General features: G+C 48.8%; 1 protein-coding gene across 8 annotated transcripts in view; it reads right to left on the bottom strand.

The window, feature by feature from the left end:
- The window catches only part of LOC128823104 (zinc finger protein 891-like), a 37,249-nt gene that overhangs the window by 14,135 nt on the left and 323 nt on the right, over nt 1–22,791 (bottom strand). For 2 of the 8 annotated variants that reach the window (XM_054005208.1, XM_054005207.1), the window contains exon 2: nt 12,897–13,023. In XM_054005208.1, coding sequence (XP_053861183.1) covers nt 12,897–13,023 — 127 coding nt within the window. Of the gene's footprint in view, nt 1–6,203; nt 8,532–8,891; nt 9,006–9,051; nt 9,789–12,896; nt 13,024–13,661; nt 13,751–22,608; nt 22,783–22,791 lie in introns of those variants that run through there. The other 6 variants (XR_008441661.1, XR_008441663.1, XR_008441662.1 and 3 more) reach the window with 6 other exon arrangements.

The raw sequence follows: 22,791 nt of genomic DNA, 5'->3' as shown, positions 1-22,791 counted from the left end.
TTAAATACAACACGTTTCAGGAGCTTCTAACCAAGTGGCTGATGCACTCTCCCGTGAAAGTTTCCCAGAATCAACTGGCTAGAATCGTCCTTGAAATGTGAAAAAGTTAGTTTTTGCATAATCAGTAGTATATGTAAAGGTGCATTTGTCTTATTAATTCTGTTTCCTCCTAAAGTTCTAGGAAGAAATCACAGCCAGTGTGGTCTAGCACTATCTATGATTTGGGGGGCGTGTCATAAACATACAGTTAAGGGTTAATTCCTCTTTGACCTGTAAAGGGTTAAGAAGCTCACATAACCTAGCTGACACCTGACCAGAAGGACCAATAAGGAGACAAGATAATTTAAAATCTGGAAGGGGGAAAAAGTCTTTTGTCTGTGCTGGGTATGTGCTTTTGCCAGACAGAGAGAAAGAAGGAACCATCCCACTCTTATAGGGTAGTGAGTATTTAGAGAAGGAATGTATTAGATTATTTTGCAAAAGAAATCACAAAAAGAAAATAAAAGTAGAGGGAGAATAAATTTGGGTTCTTTGTGTAACTTTAAAGTTTTGCCCAGAGGGAAACCCTCTGTGTTTTGAATTTGATTAGAATGAAAGATCATCTCAGACAATCTTACAAAGGTACTCCTTTCACCTTTTTTCTTTAATTAAAATTCTTCTTTTAAGAACCTGATTGATTGTTCATTGTTTTAAGATCCAAGGGTTTGGATCTGTGTTCACCAGAACTAATTGGTGAGGGTATACTCTCAAGCCTATCCAGGAAAAGGGGTGTAGGGAATTGGGGGGGAGGGAATTAGTCTCAAGTCTGCCCAGGAAAGGGGGGGGGCCTAGGGACTTGCGAGATATTTGGGGAAAGGCAGAGTTCCAAGTGGCTCTTCCCTAAGATTTGGAACACTCTTAGTGGTGGCAGCTTACTGTTAACCTAAGCTGGTAAATAAGCTTAGGGGGTCTTTCATACAGGTCCCCACATCTGTACCCTAAAGTTAAGAGTGGGGAGGGAAAACAGATTCCCCACTTGTCGCTTGTGCACTGTCCTCCTTCTCCTCTTCATCCTCCAAAAAGTCATCCTCCTTGCTCAGTGCAACTTCCAACTTGCAGGTGTCCATGGACAGTGATGGGGTAGTGGTGGCATCACCCCACATAATTGCATGCAGTTCACAGTAGAAGCAGCATGTATGGGGCTGTGACCCAGAGAGCCCGTTTGCCTCCCTGGCTTTTTGGTACGTTTGCTTGAGCTCCTTGATTTTTACACAACACTGCTCTGTGTCCCTGGAGTAGCCTCTTTCCGTCATGGCCCTGGAGACTTTAGCGTACGTACACCTCTACCCCGATATAACACAACCCAATATAACACGAATTCGGATATAACGCGGTAAAGCAGCACTCCAGGAGGGTGGGGCTGTGCACTCCGGTGCATCAAAGCAAGTTTGATATAACATGGTTTCACTTATAACGTGGTAAGATTGTTTGGCTCCCAAGGACAGCATTATATCGGGGTAGAAGTGTATTTGCATTTCTTTTTTTGGAACGTAGTTCTCCCATAACAGATTCATCTCCCCAACATGCGATGAGATCCAGTACCTCCAGTTCAGACCATGCTGGAGCTCGTCTACGTATCCAGGACTGCGTGGTCTCTCATGATGATGGACTCTGCATGGTCGCCTGTGATAGTGGACTGTCCTGATGGTCACCTGTGCTGATGAGCTCACCACAGTGGCCAAACAGGAAATTAAATTCAAAAGTTCCCGGGGCTTTTACTGACTACCTGGCAAGTGCATCAGAGTTGAGAGTGTTGTCCAGAGCGGTCACAAGGAAGCATTCTGGGATAGCTCCTGGAGGCCAATAATGTTGAATTGCATCCACAGTACCTCTAATCTGGAACTGCGATATCAATTTTAGCACTACTCCACTTGCCGAGGTGGAGTACAGAAACCGTATTTAAGAGCCCGTTAAATCGAAAAACATGATTTGGGCATGTGGACGGAATTAGTTTTATTTCAAATTAACTCGGCTAATTCCGAAATAACCACGTACTGTAGACCAGCCCTAAGACTATGTCTACACTTCAAACACTGGAAGTATTCTTCTGACAACCTAACCCTGTCTACACTTGGGCTCACATTAACTACTTCTCTGTGGAGTAGATTTTTCACACCCCTGAGAGATGTGGCTATGTCAACATAGCTTTCCATTGTAGATTAGCCTCTAGATGGCTTTTAGATATGAAAGGCAGTGGAGTTCAGCCTTTTCCTTGATATTGATGGTTGACGATTGCAGCTTTCCTACCTGCTGGACACATCCTATGACAGATGTCATGCCTTTCCTTTGCAAATTAGAGAAAATCTCATTGATCCTTACAGGCTAAGTGGGTAAAAAGTTATACAACTTGTCTCCTCGATTAGTTTTTCTTTTAATAGACATTAACTTTGAAGCTAAGCAAAATAAGTTCTATTTGAAATACAAAAAATTTAAATCTATACTGGGCCAATATTCTCTTATACACTCTCTCTCACACATTCTCCCATTCCAGCCTTTGGAGGGAGGTTTTCTATCAGAACTCCTTACACTACATGGGGTAAATTAAATCAAATTAAGTTTAAGATTAGCCATCATTTCCTGTATGACTAACAAAAAACAAGACAACTTTCCGTTTTCCAAAATAATTCAGATTATCAATTAGTCTCTTATTCTTTAACCAATAACTTCACCTATAATTTCATTTTCATTGGTACCAATAACATATTTAAAAATCACAAATTCTTCTCTTTTATGTTAGTTTTATTGTAATCCCCATTGCCAACAACTGATCCTTAGCTCAAGTTCTGGTTTGTCCCAACCACTTCTATGAACTCACAGATCTCTGACTCTTTTGCCATGTGTGTTGGTGGAAGGGGTCTCCTATATGGGAATGTTTGCATCATGACGAAAAATACCTCTCTTTTCACATTTTTTAATCTTTCAAAGTAGGAGGAGGTAGAGGAGAAGTGATGTAAATACATAAAACACAAGAGAAAACTAAGGTCTGGTCTACACTAAAGACATTTATCGGTATAACTATATTGCTCAGGGGTGTGAAAAATACACACTGGTGAGCAATGTAGTTACACAGCCCTACTCCCCTGTGAGATAACACTACATCAGCAGGAGAGCTTCTCCTGCCAACATAGCCACCGCCGCTTGTGGGGGCTGGACTAATAAAGTCCTAGGGGAGAGATTTCTTCCATTGGCGGACAGCATCTGTAATAGCAGTGCTACAGCTGCACCAACATCAGCTTTATTGTGTAGCCATAGCGTCAGACACAAAACCTTAGAATCAGGACTCAACATGCGAGTATCCAGAAGTCTGAAATTGGAGTTTGACACATTTGCTGCCTTGTTGGTTACCATCATTTCTACAGCCTGAAAGTCCTTGTTACCCAACCAGGCAGCCAGTTTGGGATCCACAGGGAAGAAATATCCTATGAAACACTCTCTCTTTGTATCCAAGCAGTGAAAGATGATTGTTCTCAATCTAACCCTGGCATCCACTGGAACAGTAATGAGACACACTGAACTAGGAAGTGGAGTTGTACAAACAATTCTTTGGACCCTAAGGTCTAGTTACACTATGACTTTAATTCGGATTTAGCAGCGTTAAATCGAATTAACCCTGCACCCGTCCACACAACGAAGCCATTTAATTCGAAATAAAGGGCTCTTTAAATCGATTTCTGTACTCCACCCCAACGAGCGGAGTAGCGCCAAAATCGATTTTGTCATTTCGAATTAGGGTTAGTGTGGCCACAATTCGATGGTATTGGCCTCTGGGAGCTATCCCACAGTGCACCATTGTGACCGCTCTGGACAGAGATCTGAACTCGGATGCACTGGCCAGGTAGACAGGAAAAGCCCCACGAACATTTGAATTTCATTTCCTGTTTGCCCAGCGTGGAGAGCACAGGTGACCACAGATAGCTCAGATAGATGCATCCGAAGAAGTGAGGTTTTTACTCACGAAAGCTTATGCCCTAATAAATCTGTTAGTCTTTAAGGTGCCACCAGACTCCTTGTTGTTTTTGTAGATACAGACTAACACGGCTACCCCCTGATACTTGACAGATAGCTCATCAGCACAGGTAACCATGCAGGCCAATAATCGAAAAAGAGCACCAGCATGGACCGTACGGGAGGTACTGGATCTGATCGCTATATGGGGAGAGGATTCAGTGCTAGCAGAACTTCGTTCAAAAAGACGAAATGCCAAAACTTTTGAAAAAAATCTCCAAGGGCATGATGGAGAGAGGCCACAATAGGGACTCAGATCAGTGCCACATGAAAGTCAAGGAGCTCAGACAAGCCTATCAAAAAACAAAGGAGGCAAACGGTCGCTCCGGGTCAGAGCCGCAGACATGCCGATTCTACGCCGAGCTGCATGCAGTTCTAGGGGGGGCCGCCACCACTACCCCACCTCTGACCATGGATTCTGAGGCGGGGATCATCTCATCAGATACACCTGAGGGTTCTGCGGACGGGGAAGAGGAGGAGGAGGAGGAGGAGGACGAGCTTGCATAGAGCACCCAGCACTCCATTCTCCCCAACAGCCAGGATCTTTTTCTCAGCCTGACTGAAGTACCCTCCCAACCCAGTATCCAAGACCACGACCCCATGGAAGGGACCTCAGGTGAGTTTACCTTTTAAAATATAAAACTTGTTTTAAAAGCAAGGGCTTTTAATGATTACTTTGCCCTGAGGACTTGGGATGCATTCGCGGCCAGTACAGCTACTGGAAAAGTCTGTTAACGTGTCTGGCAATGGAGTGGAAATCCTCCAGGGACATCTCCATGAAGCTCTCCTGGAGGTACTCCAAAAGCCTTGCCACAAGGTTTCTGGGCAGTGCAGCCTTATTCCGTCCTCCATGGTAGGACACGTGACCGCGCCATGCTTGCAGCAAGTAATCTGGTATCATTGCATGACAAAGCCTGGCAGCGTATGGTCCCGGTGTTTGCTGGCATTCAAGCAACATCTGTTCTTTATCTCGCTATGTTATCCTCAGCAGAGTGATATCACTCATGGTAACCTGGTTGAAATATGGGAATTTAATTAAAGGGACAGAGGTGGCCGTTCCTACTGGGCTGTTTGCCTGTGGCTGAAAAGAAATCCTTCCCTGCAGTTAGCCAAGCGCAGGTGGTGGGGAGGAATTGGCCATGAGCTTTTTGCGTTTGGCTAGCAGGGATCTTCCCTGATACCAGCCACGCGGTGGGGGGAGGGATAAAACAATCATCCCAGAGAATTGGATGGGGGTGGTTAGTTTGTTTTCTGCTGCTGAATGTTAACAGGAAAACCGCAGCACTCAACGGGCTTTGCTTGGTATGTGGGAAAGGAGGGCGCAGAAGCCGAAAGACAATGGCTTACCATGGCCGCATGCAAGCCGAATTCTGTTGCCCGGACCTGCGTCTGTGATCTCTAGCAGCAAAGCCACAGGCACTCAATATTAAGAGGCAAAATACGACCTAACACAGAAATCACATGTGCTATGTAATGTGAATAGTGTTGGTCACCGTGAAAGAGTATAAGCATTGTTCTGCAAAATGTATCTTTTAAAAAAATTCTCTCCTTTTTTCCCTCCCTCCAGCAGCTGCAAATTCTTCAAGCCTCCCTCCTCCGTCCCGAAGGCTATCACAGATAAGGTATCGGAAAAAGAAGACGCGAGACGAGATGTTCGCAGAAATCATGGAATCCACCCGCAGTGACAGAGCTCATCTGAATGAGTAGAAGGACACGGTTTCAAAGTATAGGAAAGAAGACAGTGAACGTGAGGACAGGAGGGACCAACATGAGGACAGGAGGGACGCTCGAGATGAGAGGTAGCGGCAGGAAGATCAGAGGAGGCAGGATGCAACGCTGGGGCTGCTGCGTGAGCAAACAGACGTGCTCCGGCGTCTGGTGGAGCTTCAGGAACGGTAGCAGGATAACAGAGTGCCGCTACAGCCCCTGTATAACCCCCCTCCCCATGTTCCATAGCCTCCTCACCCAGATGTGTAAGAACGCGGGGGGGGGGGGGGGGAGGCTCCGTACACCTTCCCATTCCACCCCAGTGGACAGCCCAAGCAAAAGGCTTTCTTTTTTTAACCTTTTTTTAGTGGCCTTTTCCTTCCCGCCGATCCTCCTCCCAAACCCCACCCGGGTTCCCTCTCTCTTTTTATAATCTATTAATAAAGAATAAATTATTTTTAAACGATAGTGACTTTATTTGGTTTGAAAGCAAGCTGGGGGCAGGGGGAGGGTGGGTTCCTTACAGAGAATGAGTCAATAAAGGGGGCGAGTTTTCATGAAGGAGAAACAAACAGATATTTCACACTGTAGCCTGGCCAGTCATGAAACTGGTTTTCAAAGCTTCTCTGATGCACGGCGCATCCTGGTGTGCTCTTCTAATCGCCCTGGTGTCTGGCTGCGCGTAATCAGCAGCCAGGCAATTTGCCTCAGCCTCCCACCCCGCCATAAAGGTCTCGCCCTTACTTTCACAGAGATTGTGGAGCATACAGCAAGCAGAAATAACAATGGGGAGATTGGTTTGGCTGAGGTCTGAGCGAGTCAGTAACGATCGCCAGCGACCTTTTAAACGGCCAAATACACATTCTACCACCATTCTGCACTTGCTCAGCCTGTAGTTGAACAGCTCCTGACTCCTGTCCAGGCTGCCTGTGTATGGCTTCATGAGCCATGGCATTAAGGGGTAGGCTGGGTCCCCAAGAATAACTATTGGCATTTCAACATCCCCAATGGTTATTTTCTGGTCCGGAAAGTAAGTCTCTTGCTGCAGCCCTTTAAACAGAGTAGTGTTCCTGAAGACGCGAGCGTCATGAACCCTTCCCGGCCAGCCCACGTTGATGTTGGTGAAACGTCCCTTCTGATCCACAAGTGCTTGCAGCATCATTGAAAATTACCCCTTGTGGTTTATGTACTGGGTACCCTGGTGCTCCGGTGCCAAGATAGGGATATGGGTTCCATCTATCGCCCTACCACAGTTAGGGAATTCCATTGCAGCAAAGCCATCCACTATGACCTGCACATTTCTCAGAGTCACTACCTTTCGTAGCAGCAACTGAGTGATTGCTTTGTCTACTTGCATCACAGCAGCCCCCACAGTAGATTTGCCCGCTCCAAATTGATTCCCGACTGACCGGTAGCTGTCTGGCGTTGCAAGCTTCCACAGGGCTATCGCCACTCACTTCTCAACTGTGAAGGCTTCTCTCATCTTGATATTCTGGCATTTCAGGGCAGGGGACAGCGAGTCACAAAGTTCCATGAAAGTACCCTTACCTATGCGAAAGTTCCGCAGCCACTGGGAATCATCCCATATCTGCAACACTATGCAGTCCCACCAGTCTGTGCTTGTTACTCGGGCCCAGAATCGGCATTCCACGGATAGAACCTGTCCCATTAACAACATGATCTCCAAAGCACCGGGGCCCGCAGTTTGAGAGAATTCTGTGTCCGTGTCCATGTCCTCATCACGCTTGTTGCTGCGCTGCCGCTGCCTTCTCGCCTCGTTTTTCTGGTCCTGGCTCAGCATAAACTCCACGAGAACGTGCGAGGTGTTTACAATGTTCATGACTGCTGTCTTGAGCTGAGCGGGCTCCATGCTTGCGGTGGTATGGAGTCTGCAGTGTTTACCCAGGAAAAAAGGTGCGAAATGGTTGTCTGCCGTCCGTTGGTTTCATGCAGGGAGGGAGGGAGGGGTGAGGCTCTACCCAGAACCACCTGCGACAATGTTTTTTGTCCCATCAGTCACTGGGATCTCAACCCAGAATTCCAACGGGTGGGGGAGACTGCGGGAACTATGGGATAGCTACCCACAGTGCAACACTCCAGAAATCGATGCTAGCCCCGGTACATGGACGCACACCGCCGAATTAATGTGCTTAGTGTGGCTGCATACATTCGACTTTATACAATCTGTTTCCCAAATTCGAATTATATGAATTCGGATTAATCCCGCAGTGTAGACATACCCTAAGAGAAGGTATTCCCACACACATTGCTTTCATAGGGCCTCTCCCCTGTGTGGATTCTCTGATGAACAGAAAGGGCTGAGCTGGTAGCGAAGTTTTTCCCACACTCACAGCATTCATAGGGCCTCTCTCCTGTGTGGATTGTTTGATGACTAATAAGGTGCGAGCTGTGACTGAATGTTTTTCGACCCTCACGGCATTCATAGGGCCTTTCCCCTATGTGGATTCTCTGATGATTAGAAAGGGCTAATCTTCGAGTAAAGTTTTTCCCACACTCACTGCATGTATTTTTCCTCTTTCCCATGAGGATTTCCTGCTGTGTTGTCATTTCCTTGATGCTCTTCTGAGTTTCCCAACAGGAAATAAATTTATCCATTTTCTCCCCTGGTCTGTGCTGATTCTCTCATGATTTTCCCTGTTCATGACTCCTGAATGCATTTCTTTTCAATCTTTGTGATAATTCTCTGTGTTTATCCACTTGCTCAACATTTTCCGGCTGAGAATTCTGCTCCTCTTTCTCACATACCATTGCATCACCTGCTGTAATAGAGACAGAAACCTCAAACAGGGATGGAAAGGGGAAGGCCAAACCAAAACAAGTGCTGGAGGGTGGTCAAATAAAAATCAAGAAATGAACTCCCCCAAACTCTTCCCCCAAAATAAGAGAGATGGGGATCAATTCAGCCTCCACATCCCATCCAAATTTGCAGGGTGAGAGGAGAAAGCTACTGCCTGGTGTCTGCTAGGATCTATAGGAAGCCATGAGCTATATTCACCCTGAGGACATGACTCCTGCTAGGGACAATAATAAAACAGAGACCTCCTAAGGGCTTCTTTAGTGCATCCCAGCTGTTTCCTTCAGGCACTTACAGATTCTGAGTTAGTTTAATGTTTCCTCACCTGTGCAGGGAGCTCTCAGGATCGCTCTTTCCTCTGAAACCTAGAAATCTAGGACCCATGTCTCTTTCCCTTGTTCCAGCCAGGAGATCACATCAGGCTGGGTAACAGGAAACCCTGCTCAGATGAAAGAAAACAAAGGAGTTCAGTTGATTTCATAAGACTTGGTCATAAAAAATATTTTATTAATTTAACTTCAGTGCTTAGTGAGACCTGGTGTGCCTGGGTTAGTCTTCACTGAAAATGCAAGGTCAGGGCAGGCTGAAAAAGGGAGAGCGGATGCTCCCAAAACTGGCAGTTAAGACTGAAGTTAAACTCACTGACAAGTCAGAAACTGTGCTTCTGATCACCCACACTGGTTATCATGAAGCTGAAAAAAGAAATCACACTGCCCCCTTTATTGCACTCCAGTTCTCTGACTCCCAATCAGCACCTAGGTTCAGTACAGTGAGAGGTTATTTAAAAAGTCAGATACATTCAAATTTCTATACATCAGGTAAATTGCTGGCTTGAAAGTCTGTTTGGAACAAAGCCACAGCTTGGATGAGTCATTCAGTCCTATGTTCAAGGCTTCAGTTTGGAGAGAAGTTGCTCCAGAGGTAGGAAGAGGGATTGAAGACAAAATGGAGATGATGCAGCTGCCCTTTATATTCCTTTTGCCATGTGGCTTGTACTTCCTGTGTCCCAAACACAAGCTTCACAGCACAGGGCATGGAAAAACCTTGGAGTTCTCAGTACACAGACATACCCCTGCATGTCTTGCTGCCTCAATAGGTGTATCCCCTTGATCCTTTCCATGGATTCATTGTACAGCTGATGACCCTGGATGGGCCATCAAACAGGGTAGGCAGTGCTGGTGCCAATATATCTGGGGGTGTCACCCAGAAACACTGCACAAGTCTGGAATACAGATATACCCTACATATCTATATCTCACAGTACAAAGGTGATAAAAACAGAAACAAAATTATCATACTTGGAAAATCATAACATTTTCCTTGACACCTTACATGACATATCTAGCACAATTCACTGCAATTTTTATCATATTGGTATTAATAATAATATAAAGTGTCTCAATTCCAGACAGTGTCACACTTAGTAAACGAGTGAATTCCCAGGAACAGCTGCCCAGGTCCTTGAAGATGCAGAACATTCTGCTTAGGAGGGATTGAAATACCCACATATCTGCTGAGAACACACACAGACAGACACGGTGTCCATCTGTACACCTATGTTCACTCTTCTAGAAAATTATGATCAATTTTGTACACAGTATTGCTTCTGAGGTATCGTTTGAAAACACAATCTACTGAATATTATCCTCCTTTTAAAATGTGTAGCAACACTGTACGTAAAGTTATGAAATTTTACTTTATGATATTACTGAAAAAGTTACAATTCTGGGGAATGCCCACAGACCAGTTATAGACTTTAAGGTCAGAAGGGACCATAATGATCTCCTAGTCTGACCTCCTGCACGATGCAGGCCACAGAATCTCATCCACCCACTTCCTCAGAGACAGCAAGACAAATAGCTGAAAGGAAAGCCAGCCTGTCTCAGCATATGGTCCGAGAAACATTTGCTTTGAATCTGTTTTAGCTTGTTAGACGTTAGTTTGTGTTTTATCTTGCATTTCTTTTGTAAACAATTTTGACTTTTATGCCTCATTACCCATAGTCACTTAAAATCTTTTTTTCCGGTAATTGGCAATCTTGTTTTATTGTTTTATCTATCCAGTGTGTTTGGATTAAAGTGTGTTGGAAACTTCATTTTGGATAACAAGGTTGGCGCATGTCATTTTCCACTGATGAAATGACACTTCAAATGAGCTTCCGTTGTTCAGTAGTGTGCTGGACAGTGCAAGTGCACATTTCTGGGGGAAAGTCTGGGAGCAGAGAATTTTCTGGGGTTCTCCTGTGGGTTACTGTAATTTGTGAGTCACTGACTAGCAGCACTCACTACTGTGTAGCTAGGACCGAGTTACATGCTGGAGACTGTGTGTTAACTGCCCAGGAGTGGCTTTTCTCACAGTAAAGCAGTGTAAAAGGCATCCCAGCTTGGGGAACTGAGGGGACACAGCTGTTCAAGAGTCCAGATTGTACTGTCATTAATGTCACAGACACTCAATTTCAAAGAGTCTCCTAAAACACAGAGAAAATAAATCCACGTCCCAGAAATTGAAGTCTCCAGAGAGAGGGCAAGTCTCCCAGGCACTGCTTCTTGCGGATAGAGAAGTCCAGAGACAACAAGAGAGTCCTGGGGAAGCTGGGAACAGTAAGCATGGGCTGGTGGGGTTCAGTGGAGAAAGGGAACAGGAAGAGCAGGGATATCACTGAATGCAGGATCTCAGCAGTACTAGATGTCAGGATAGCATATATTGCAGCACCTTGGAAAACATAATCCCAACTATACATATAAAATGATGAGGTCTAAATTAGCTTTTTCACTCAAGAGAGGAATCTTGGAGTCATTATGGAGAGTTCTCTGAAAACATTCACTCAATGTGCAGCAGCAGTCAAAAAGCTAAAAGAATGTTGGTAATCATTAAGGGATACATAATAAGACAGAAAATATCATATTGCCTCTATATAAATCCATGGTACACCCACATCTTGAATACTGCGTGCAGATGTGGTAGCACCATCTCCAAAAAGATATATTGGAATTCGAAAAGGTTCAGAAAAGGGGAAAAAAATGATTAGGAGTATGAAACAACTTCTGTAGGAGGAGAGATTGAAAAGAGACTTTTCAGCTTGGAAAAGAGACGACTAAGGGGAATATGATAGAGGTCTATAAAATCATGACTGGTGTGGAGAAAGTAAATAAGGAAGTGTAATTTACTCCTTCTTATAACACATGGACTAGGAATCACCCAATGAAATGAATAGGCAGCAGGTTTAAAACAAACAAAAGGAAGTATTTCTTCACACAACACAATGTCAACCCGTGGAACTCTTTGCTAACGGATGTTGAAGGCCAAGACTATAACAAGGTTCAAAAAAAGAACATAATAAATTCATGCACATCAATGGCTATTAGCCAGAATGGGCACAGAAGGTGTCCCTAAACTCTGTTTGCCATAAGCTATGAATGAGTGACAGGAGATGAATCACTTGATGATTCCCTGTTCTGTTCATTCCATCTGGGACACCTGGCGCTGGTCACTCTTGAAAGACAGGATACTGGGCTAGATGGACCTATGCTCTGACCCAGTGTGGCCATTCTTATGTACTAGGGAATCTAGTGAGTCCACTGTCATGGGAGGGAGTAGGAAAATCCCTGGCTGTGGAGAACACTGGGAAATTAGAAGCTATAATTCAGGAGCAACAGGTCTAATTAGTCTGGAAAAGCAGATTGTGAAAAATAAGAATCGGAGTCATGTGAGTTTGGGAATGAGGGACTCAAAAATCCAAGGAACCTGCAGAGAAGAGGGATTGTGGCTATTACACATGGTGATGGGGGAGCAAGACTCTCCATGTCTCAAGAAGTTTCACTACCAACCTAAACCATTTTCACATGGTGGGGTGCAATCCAGACCAGTGAGGAGTTGTGTCATCTGTAATGCTGTGTGAGATGCAATGTTCTGCTTATGGAGCTCCCTTGTCTGAATACTTCCAGCGAGCACTCAAGGACGCACAGAGCGTCTATGTGATAAGTAACGCTGGACCAGCAGCTCTGACTCCAGCAGCCTGCTTGTTACACCCCAAGCACATTCTGGTCTAGGTGGAGAAGGCTCAGGGTTTGAAGCTTCTGTTCATTATGCTGGACCTAACCCCCAGTTTTACTTGAGCAAACAGGAGATATTTGACACTGTGCGATACTGCTCCTGTGCTCGGTTCTAGAGACCCTCCCCTGCTGCAGAACACTTTGGATAGTGTGTGTGTGTCTCACTGGCATATTGGGGTGAAGCTGAAACAGGACAGAGTAGAGGTGGCATTGGGGGCTGGTGTGAACTATCTCTCTTCATTTCCCATTCCAAGAACCAAGGAGACAGTAACCCTTACCCAGTAAGGTCACATTCTCACAGCTCTCCTGCATGACATCTCTGTAGAGAGCTCTCTGCGTGGGGTCCAGCAGAGCCCACTGTTCCCTGGTGAAATACACAGCCACCTCCTCGAAGATCACTGGCCCCTGAAAGAGCAAGAGTCAGTACCTGCTGCCCCATTCACAGCCCCTCATACGTGGGGGACAGGAGCCAAACAAAAGCTCTGGGTGGCTCGCAGTCAGAGTCCCACCCCCACCCCACTCAGAGCATAAAGAAAACACCAGGGAGAGGGGATGAAGAGAAAGCTCCTCCTCTCTCCCAGCAGATCCATCACACACCTACTAGCCACAGACTGATACAGGAGATGGAGCCACTAGCAGAGTCCAGGAAGAGCTCCCTGGTAGGAAGCCCAACACCCTCCTCATTGTGAGGAGCTGGATATGAAGAGAGAGGGGAATCTCCCCTAAGCCTGACTAGTGGGTGCCCCCTTCATATCTGAGTCTGGTCATTTTTGCTAGCTCCATGTAGGTGGGTTATTTTCTGTTCAACAAATTAGAGCATTTCCAACTCCAAACCTCATGGGTCTGTTCCTAGAATCTAGGCCACTTATTAAACAACTCCCAGCTTGTTTGCCACACTCTGTCCTCCTCCCTTTCTCCACCCTGTGAATTTCCTGCCCTGCTCCAACCTCCAAACCAGACTGTGCAAACCTTCCCATCTCCAGTGTATTTGCTCTCCCTCTCCTCCAGCAGAAACCCACCAGCAACCCCCCAGTAATCCCTACCTGAACTGGCTCCTTTGCAGCCATTTCTCTCCCCTGTCCCATGGGAGGACGGGATGAGCTGGAGCGAAACATGGACGTCATTCTGCAGCCTTGCAGGGCAAGAAGGGCAGTTGTGGAGGTTTCAGAACAGGCTTCAGTTCATTTCACATTATGATTCCCCCAGGCCCTTTCCCTGCAGACAGACACCCTAGATTCTGCCATGCTGGGAAAACACTTGATCTCTTTATTCCAGTGTAGACCTGGTCCCTCCTGCCAGGCTAAGCCCATAGACACATTTTTAACCTCCCTTCTCCTTCCCCCCATCCCATAACAAAGTCTCTGAACACAAGGCTAGAAAAAAGCAGAACCAAAGGAGTCACTTTCAACAATTCCCTCTAACACTGACCCCATGGGAGCTACACTCCAGCAGGAGAGATATGGAGTCAGAAAATGGGTTTTCCTCTGTCTGATCCTCATCTTGTCCACAGGGAAGCGAGTCTAACCAGGGTGCAATAATACATCTGGCTGGGCAGATAAGAGATCTGGAAATCTCTCTCAAAACTCTTCTCTCCCACGGCCCCTTTCAGTCTCTCTTTCTCCTTCTCTCTCTTTCCCTGTCCTCTCTCCCTGCCCACCTGGTAGGAAAGTCCCATTCCTGGGTTGTTTGCTCCCCCATGGCTGGATTTGCTCCTGAAATTGCTAATGGGAGGAGAAATGAGGGGAGGGGCTGTTAGTGTAGAGTGATTTTAATGCTAGACCCCAGCATTTTCCCTTGGTTTCTTCCAGTTACCTGGAGTCTGTGGCTCAGAATTTAGTATTAACAAGGCTGCAATTTTCAAGAGAGGAAAAAAGCAAAATCTGTGATTTCACCTCACAGTGTTTGCTAATTGGCTAGAAAGTTATCACGATGACTGGGCATGGCCGGGGAATGCCGGGTAGTGCTTGAAGCCAGGATTCTAGCACAAGCCAATCCGGGAGAAGATTAGTAGCAGCCCCCAGAACCTGCAGCCAGGGTCCCCAAGTACCCAGAGCCCAGACCGTCAAGCCAGGGCCCCACCAGATATTCCCTGGCACCCCGCCCCCAGAATGACTGGCCAGGGACCCCAGATACCCCTCAGAGCCCCACCACTGGTCAGAGATCCCCCACCAGACTTTCTTGCCAGGTTGGGAATCCCAAAGGGTTCCCCCCACCAAGAGCCCCCAGAAGCTAGGGACCTCCCAAAAGGACCCCCCACTGGGAACTCAGTCCCTCACTGCCTGTCTAGGACCCCTGCTTGCCCTCCACCAGGATCTGCCCTACCCTTCACCTGGGACCCACTCCTCCCCCTTGCGGGACTCCCTGACCTACTGCTGGGGATGCCCCCCACAGCTCTGTGCATTGGGCATGGCAACGATCCCAGGAGTCTGCGGGGGAAGCCCATACAGAGAGACTGTGGCACAGCACCAGGCTCCCTCTAACCCCCCACCCCGCCTCCCCAAGAGACGCCCATCTATGCTGTTCTGCACCCAAGGGGCCCCCAGTGATACCCACCTCCAGGACCCATAGCCTCAGGGCTGGGCACATCAGAACCACCCCCCGAAATCCCAAACCTCCAGAACCCACCAACCTGACTAGGGTACCCCCTGCCCAGTCACCAGAGGCCTCCCCCTACCACAATGCCCCTTCAGCTCCAGCTGTAATCTCCCCACACAGATACCGCACCCCTTAGCAGCAGTGTTATCTCACAGTGTTTGATAAGTGGATAGAAAGTTATCACCACCCCCTGCTGGCCAGTCACACAGGCAGAGGGAGCCATGGGGGATGCTTCTTTAACAGGAAAAGGGAAGGCCTGGATGGCAAAAATAGGTAAGAAATGTCCATGGCCTGTCACTAATACAGGGGTCGGCAACCTTCAGCATGCGTGCCAAAGTTGGCACGTGAGCCGAATTTTCCTGGCTGAGCCGCTCAGCCCCGCCGCCACTCTGGAGTTCCTGCTGCCAGCTGCCGGCTCCTGCGGGACCCGCCGTGGGTCCAACTCAGCACCTGCTGCTGGCCTGGGGGGAAGGAACCCCAGGCTGGCAGCAGGCTGAGACACCGGCTGGCAGGAGCTGGCGGTGAAAACCCCAGAGCTGCGGCGGGCTGAGCGGCTCAGCCCGCCCCGCTCTGGAGTTCCTGCTGCTGGCACCTGCCAGCCGGGGTCCCCGCGGGTCCAACTCAGCACCCACTGCTGGCCTGGGGAGGAAGGAACCCCAGGCTGACAGCGGGCTGAGACCCTGGCTGGCAGGAGCCTGCAGCCGAAACCCCAGAGCGAGGGTCGGGCTAAGCCGCTCAGCCTGCCCCACTCTGGAGTTCCTGCTGCCGGCTCCTGCCAGCCTGCAGCCGAAACCCCAGAGCGAGGGTCAGGCCGAGCCGCTCAGCCCGCCCCACTCTGGAGTTCCCGCTGCCGGCTCCTGCCAGCCGGGTCCCCACAGGTCCCACTCAGCACCCACTGCCGGCCTGGGTGAAGGAACCACAGGCTGGCAGCAGGCTGAGACCTCAGCTGGCAGGAGCTGGGGGCAGAAACCCCAGAGTGGCGGCAGGCCGAGCCAGTCGCTACTATGGGGTTCTGGCTGCTGGCCCCTCGCCAGCAGGGGTCTCTACCGCACAGCTCCACTCACCTTGCTTCCGGTTGGAGGCTCTCTTGCAGACAGGGTCCAGGCCTCCAGCCCTGCTCAGGCCTACCAGCCACCTACTCCACTCACCTCAGCTGCCAATCTTGGTTTCCAGCCCTTGCTCAGCCTGCTTTCGGGCCTGGAGTCCCAGCAGGCCACCCTGGACTCTGCTCCTGGCCTTGGATCAGCCTCCCTGCTGTGGCCCACTGTCCCCAGCCTGGGACAGTGAGGGTTGCACGCCAGGCAAGAGGGGGCGCAGCTCAGCACCCCATCTTAAAATTACTTATCTTAGACCACACTGCCTTGGACCTTGTGCCTGCCTTCTATTGCCATTTTTTTCCCCACTGAGAGTTGAAGGGAACATTTGACAAAATGGCAGCTCCTAAGAAAGCGAAGCTAGATGTCCGATCATTTCAGCCTGCTTGGACAGATGCATTTGGATTTATTGAAAAGAAGGACCGTGCTATTTCTGCTTTCTGTTATGAAGGTGTTGTTTGTCGCACATCAAGTGTTTGACAACATTTTGAAACGAAGCACGAGAAAACCTTTCTTGATGAAGCAGCCAAGACTGAATCAATCAAAAAGGCAGTAGCAGCCTATGAGAAGCAAAGCAGTGTTTTTAAAAGCTTAAGTGTAAGTAAAAATCAAGCTACAGAAGGAAGTTACAAGATTGCACAGTGCATTGCAAAAAACGGAAAGCCATTTACAGATGGGGAAATATATAAAAGAAGTTTTTCTCAGCAGTTCAGAGATTTTGTTCAATGATTTGCCAAATAAAGATACAATCATATCTAGAATAAAAGAACTGCCCATCTCTGCCAGAACAGTTGAGAGACGCATAAGTGAAATGGCAGAAAACATTAAGGAAAAGCAGACAACTGCATTGAAAGACACAGCAGTGTTTAGTGTTGCAGTTGATGAGAGCGTGGATATAAACGACGTTCCATGTTTGGCAATTGTTGCAAGATACTGTGCTTCCGATGAAATCCAAGAGGAACTTTGTTGCCTAAAACCCCTGCATGGCACAACAAAGGGGGAAGATATACTGGAAAGTTTTGTAAACCATTTTGAAGAATCCGAACTGGATGATGACAAATGCCTGTGTAAGCTCTTGTTCCTAACTGATATCACTGCTCACCTGAACAAATCAACCTCTGTCTCCAGGGTGCAGGGCAAACAGTTCTGAATCTTTATGAAGCCTGGAAAGCATTTGTTGTGAAACTAGCAGTTTTTTCTAGGGATATTCAAACTTCTACTTTCCGCTAGTTCCAACACATAAAAGCGCTATCGACATGTTGCACTGTCAGTGTCAATCAGATTGGAAAGTACATGCAAGAACTGGAATCAGAATTTTCTGACAGATTTCAAGATTTCCAGCGATTTGGCCCAATGCTTTCTTTTCTAATTAAACCTGAAAAGTTCAACGAAAGTGACTTGGATTTGTCTGTATTTCAGTGGATGGGTGTTGAAGATTTCGAAATGCAACTCATTCGGTTAAAAAGCTCAGAATTGTGGATATCAAAGTTTGTGGATCCGCGGAGCGCACTTGAAGCTATTGAGAGAGATCATGGGGCCTCTATTCTGACCTGCTGGACGTCCCTGCCAGTGAAATTTAAGTGTTTGAAGAAAATTGCATTTGCAATGCTTTCAGCATTTGGATCCACATACCTGTGTGAACAGGTATTTTCACACATGAAATCTGTCCTCTGTCCCTCTCGGAGACGGTTAACAACTGATCACTCAGAAGCCTGTGTGCAGCTTAAAGTATCCAAATACGTGCCAGACATTGGAAAACTCAGCAAGGAAAAGCAAGGGCAAGAATCACACTAAACTCATAAGATCTGCATTTTAATTTAATTTTAAATAAAGCTTCTCAAACATTTTGAAAACCTTGTTTACTTTACATATAACAGTAGTTTGGTGATATATTATAGACTTATAGAGAGACCTTCTAAAAAGCATTAAAATGTATTACCGGCACGCGAAGCCTTAAATTAGAGTGTATAAATGAAGATTCGGCACACCACTGCTGAAAGGTTGCCAACCCCTGCACTAACAAATAATGGCCACCATGGATCCACCCCAGAGGTGGCTACATCTTAGCACTGTGGGAAGCAACCCCTCAGGGAGACCATTTGTCATACGGTTTGGGATACTTCTGGACCTATGCTGCACTCAGAGTGAACTCCTCATCCCGTGCCAGTTGGAGAAAAGAAAAGGGCCCGGCCAACTTTCCTGTTGTCAGCTGTGAACCACTGATCCCCCAAACAGGGGGATGCCTCTGGCTTTGATGTGTATTAAATATATGGCTGATCTCTTTCATCGGCAAACATTTCTAACAGAGATAAAGGAGGGAACAAATTATTCTCAAAGGAGAGGGGGTAGATGATCACTGGGCAATTGAACCCTCTGCAACAACTAGAATGGATAATGACTCAGCACTGCAAATAAAATGAGTGGGAAAATCCCCCACATCGGAGGAGATTTTAAATGGACATTTGAGAATTATGGAGAGAACAGGGATAAATCAGGGGACACAAGAGAGCTGATCATTTGTGGGGGAAGCAAAAGTGGATGGGAACCTGGGAGGCAGTGACCATGAGATAGTCGAGTTCAGGATCCTGACACAAGGAAGAAAGGAGAGCAGCAGAATTCGGACCCTGGACTTCAGAAAAGCAGACTTTGACTCCCTCAGGGAACAGATGGGCAGGATCCCCTGGGAGAATAACATGAAGGGCAAAGGGGTCCAGGAGAGCTAGCTGTATTTTAAAGAATCCTTATTGCGGTTGCAGGAACAAACCATCCCAATGTGTAGAAAGAATAGGAAATATGGCAGGCGACCAGCTTGGCTAAACAGTGAAATCCTTGCTGATCTTAAACGCAAAAAAGAAGCTTACAAGAAGTGGAAGATTGGACAAATGACCAGGGAGGAGTATAAAAGTATTGCTCAGGGATGCAGGAGTGAAATCAGGAAGGCCAAATCACACTTGGAGTTGCAGTTAGCAAGAGATGTTAAGAGGAACAAGAAGGGTTTCTTCAGGTATGTTAGCAACAAGAAGAAAATCAAGGGAAGTGTGGGCCCCTTACTGAATGAGGGAGGCAACCTAGTGACCGAGGATGTGGAAAAAGCTAATGTACTCAATGATTTTTTTGCCTCTGTCTTCACGAACAAGGTCAGCTCCCAGATTGCTGCACTTGGCAGTACAGTATGGGGAGAAGGTGACCAGCCCTCTGTGGAGAAAGAAGTGGTACGGGACTATTTAAAAAAACTGGACGTGCACAAGTCCATGGGGCCGGATGCGCTGCATCAGAGGGTGCTAAAGGAGTTGGCGGGTGAGATTGCAGAGCCATTAGCCATTATTTTTGAAAACTCATGGTGATCGGGGGAGGTCCCAGATGACTGGAAAAAAGGCTAATGTAGTGCCCATCTTTAAAAAAGGGAAGAAGGAGGATCCGGGGAACTACAGGCCAGTCGGCCTTACCTCAGTCCCTGGAAAAATCATGGAGCAGGTCCTCAAGGAATCAATTGTGAAACATTTAGAGGCGAGGAAAGTGATCAGGAACAGTCAGCATGGATTCACCAAGGGGAAGTCGTGCCTGACTAACCTAATTGCCTTCTATGATGAGATAACTGGCTCTGTGGATAAGGGGAAAGCAGTGGATGTGTTATTCCTTGACTTTAGCAAAGCTTTTGATATGGTCTCCCACAGTATTCTTGCCGCCAAGTTAAAGAAGTATGGGCTGGATGAATGGACTGTAAGGTGGATAGAAAGCTGGCTAGATCGTTGGGCTCAACAGGTAGTGATCAGTGGCTCCATGTCTAGTTGGCAGCCAGTTTCAAGCGGAGTGCCCCAGGGGTCGGTCCTGGGGCCGGTTTTGTTTAATATCTTTATTAATGATCTGGAGGATGGTGTGGACTGCACTCTCAGCAAGTTTGCAGATGACACTAAACTAGGAGGTGTGGTAGATACACTAGAGGGTAGGGATCGGATACAGAAGGACCTAGACAAATTAGAGGATTGGGCCAAAAAAAACCCTGATGAGGTCCAACAAGGACAAGTGCAGAGTCCTGCACTTAGGACGGAAGACTCCCATGCACTGCTACAGACTAGGGACCGAATGGCTAGGTAGCAGTTCTGCAGAAAAGGACCTAGGGGTCACAGTGAACAAGAAGCTGGATATGAGTCAACAGTGTGCTCTTGTTGCCAAGAAGGCTAACGGCATTTTGGGTTGTATAAGTAGGGGCACTGCCAGCAGATTGAGGAACGTGATCGTTCCCCTTTATTCGACATTGGTGAGGCCTCATCTAGAAGACTGTGTCCAGTTTTGGGCCCCACACTAGAAGAAGGATGTGGAAAAATTAGAAAGAGTCCAGCAGAGGGCAACAAAAATGATTAGGAGTCTGGAGCACATGACTTATGAGGAGAGGCTGAGGGAACTGGGATTGTTTAGTCTCCAGAAGAGAAGAATGAGGGGGGATTTGATAGCAGCCTTCAACTACCTGAAGGGGGGTTCCAAAGAGGATGGAGCTCGGCTGTTCTCAGTGGTGGCAGATGACAGAACAAGGAACAATGGTCTCAAGTTGCAGTGGGGGAGGTCCAGGTTGGATATTAGGAAAAACTATTTCACTAGGAGGGTGGTGAATAGGGTGACCAGACGTCCCGATTTTATCGGGACCGTCCCGATATTTCCTTGTTTGTCCCGCATCCCGACCGACATGCGGTCGGGACACTGGACAAACAAGGAAATGCCCCGGAGCCTAGAGCCCGGAAGTGCTCGCAGCCCCCCCCCGCCCCGAACTCCCCCGATTGGCTCCCTCCCCAAATCTCCGCCTGTTCCCCCTTCCTCCGCAAGCGCTGGAGGGAGGCCCGGGAGACGCAGGGGAAGCGCGGGGCCGGGGTGAGTAACAGTCTGGCCTGGTCCCTTGCGGGCAGGACTCAGTTGGGTGGTAGGGAGAGAAGGAGGGCGGCCCGCGGGGCCAGGCGGCGGCTGTTCTCCCCCCTGGGCAGCGGGACTCGGGAGCAGCCGCTGCTGCAGATCCCACTGCCGCGTGGGAGGAAGTGGCCATGGCGCTCCGCAGCTGCGGCGCCTCCGAACCGGGGCCTGCTGCAGGGACCCAGCAGCGTGTACGCTGGGCCCAGCCCCTGGCCGGTCGCGTCTGGGCTGCTGCCCAGCTGGTGCTATCCCGCGGCGGCCCCGGGGCGGAGGCATCGGCCGCCCAGCCCCGTTCGTTCCCCTGCGGGACCCGAGCGGGACGGGGGGGCTGGGGCCTGCTGCCCCACTCCGGGGCTGCCGCGGGATTGCACCAGCTGGGCAGCAGCCCAGACGCAACTGGCCAGGGGCTGGGCGCAGCGTGCGCACTGCTGGGTCCCCGCAGCAGGCCCCGGCTCGGGGGGTTCAGGGGCGCCAGAGCCGCAGCACGCCATGGCCACTTCCTCCCCCGCGGCAGTGGGAGCTGCAGCAGCGGCTGCTCCCGAGTCCCACTGGCCGGGGGGGAGAACAGCCGCCGCCTGGCCCCGCGGGCCGCCCCCTCCTCGCCCTACCACCCAACTGAGTCCTGCCTGCAAGGGACCAGGCCGGAAAGTTACTCACCCTGGCCCCGCGCTTCCCCTGAGTCTCCCGGGCCTCCCTCCAGCGCTTGCGGAGGAAGGTTTTTTTTTTTTTGGCCCCGCCCCCCGCCACGTCACCCCCCCTCCCCCCCCACGTCCCGGTATTTGTCTTGGGTGATCTGGTCACCCTAGTGGTGAAACACTGGAAAGCGTTACCTAGGGAGGTGGTGGAGTCTCCTTCCTTGGAGGTTTTTAAGGCCCGGCTTGACAAAGCCCTTGCTGGGATGATTTAGTTGGGAATTGGTCCTGCTTTGAGCAGGGGGTTGGACTAGATGACCTCCTGAGGTCCCTTCCAACCCTGATATTCTATGAAAGGGGGGAATCTCCCCAGATTTTATAGCCACATGTGAGATACTGAGAGAGAAATGTGGAAGAACTAGAGAGAATTTATATCGGGGGTGAGAGGAAAGTGGCACAAACAGGGACAGGATCCAATTAACTCCCCTCCCCCCTTCCCCCCTGGGGATTTCCTGGCTACACAGAGACAGTTCAAACCCCACGCAACTCCAGCTTCTCCCCTCCCTGCCCGACACCCCCACACCACAGGGGACGCCCCGCTGGGCCCCAGTCTCTGCCCCCCCAATCCCAGCGGGGAAGAGGACAGATCCTGCTGCAGCTCCACTGGGGCCGAGGCAGCTCCGAGGCTTCGCCCAGGTTCCCCGGGGCAGAGAGTCACTTTCCTGCCCGGCCCCAGCGCCAGCGCCCCCGCCCCGGGGTCTCTCACTCACCGGGGGGCTCCGGCCCGGGGCTGCCCAGGGGGCGGGTCCCAACTGGAGAAAGCCCCCCCGGCCGGGCACGGGGGGGGGGGTTAATGCCGAAGTCCCCCCGCACAGACCCCGGGAAGCAGCAGCTGCTCAGCCCGGGCCCGCGGATCACACAGAGAAGGCCACTGCAGCAGCTTTATCCTCACG

Source organism: Malaclemys terrapin, chromosome 15, assembly GCF_027887155.1.
Source record: "Malaclemys terrapin pileata isolate rMalTer1 chromosome 15, rMalTer1.hap1, whole genome shotgun sequence".
NCBI classification, from domain to species: Eukaryota; Metazoa; Chordata; order Testudines; family Emydidae; genus Malaclemys; species Malaclemys terrapin.
Note: the sequence above shows the minus strand (reverse complement) of the source record. Positions and strands in the feature narration are given on the sequence as shown.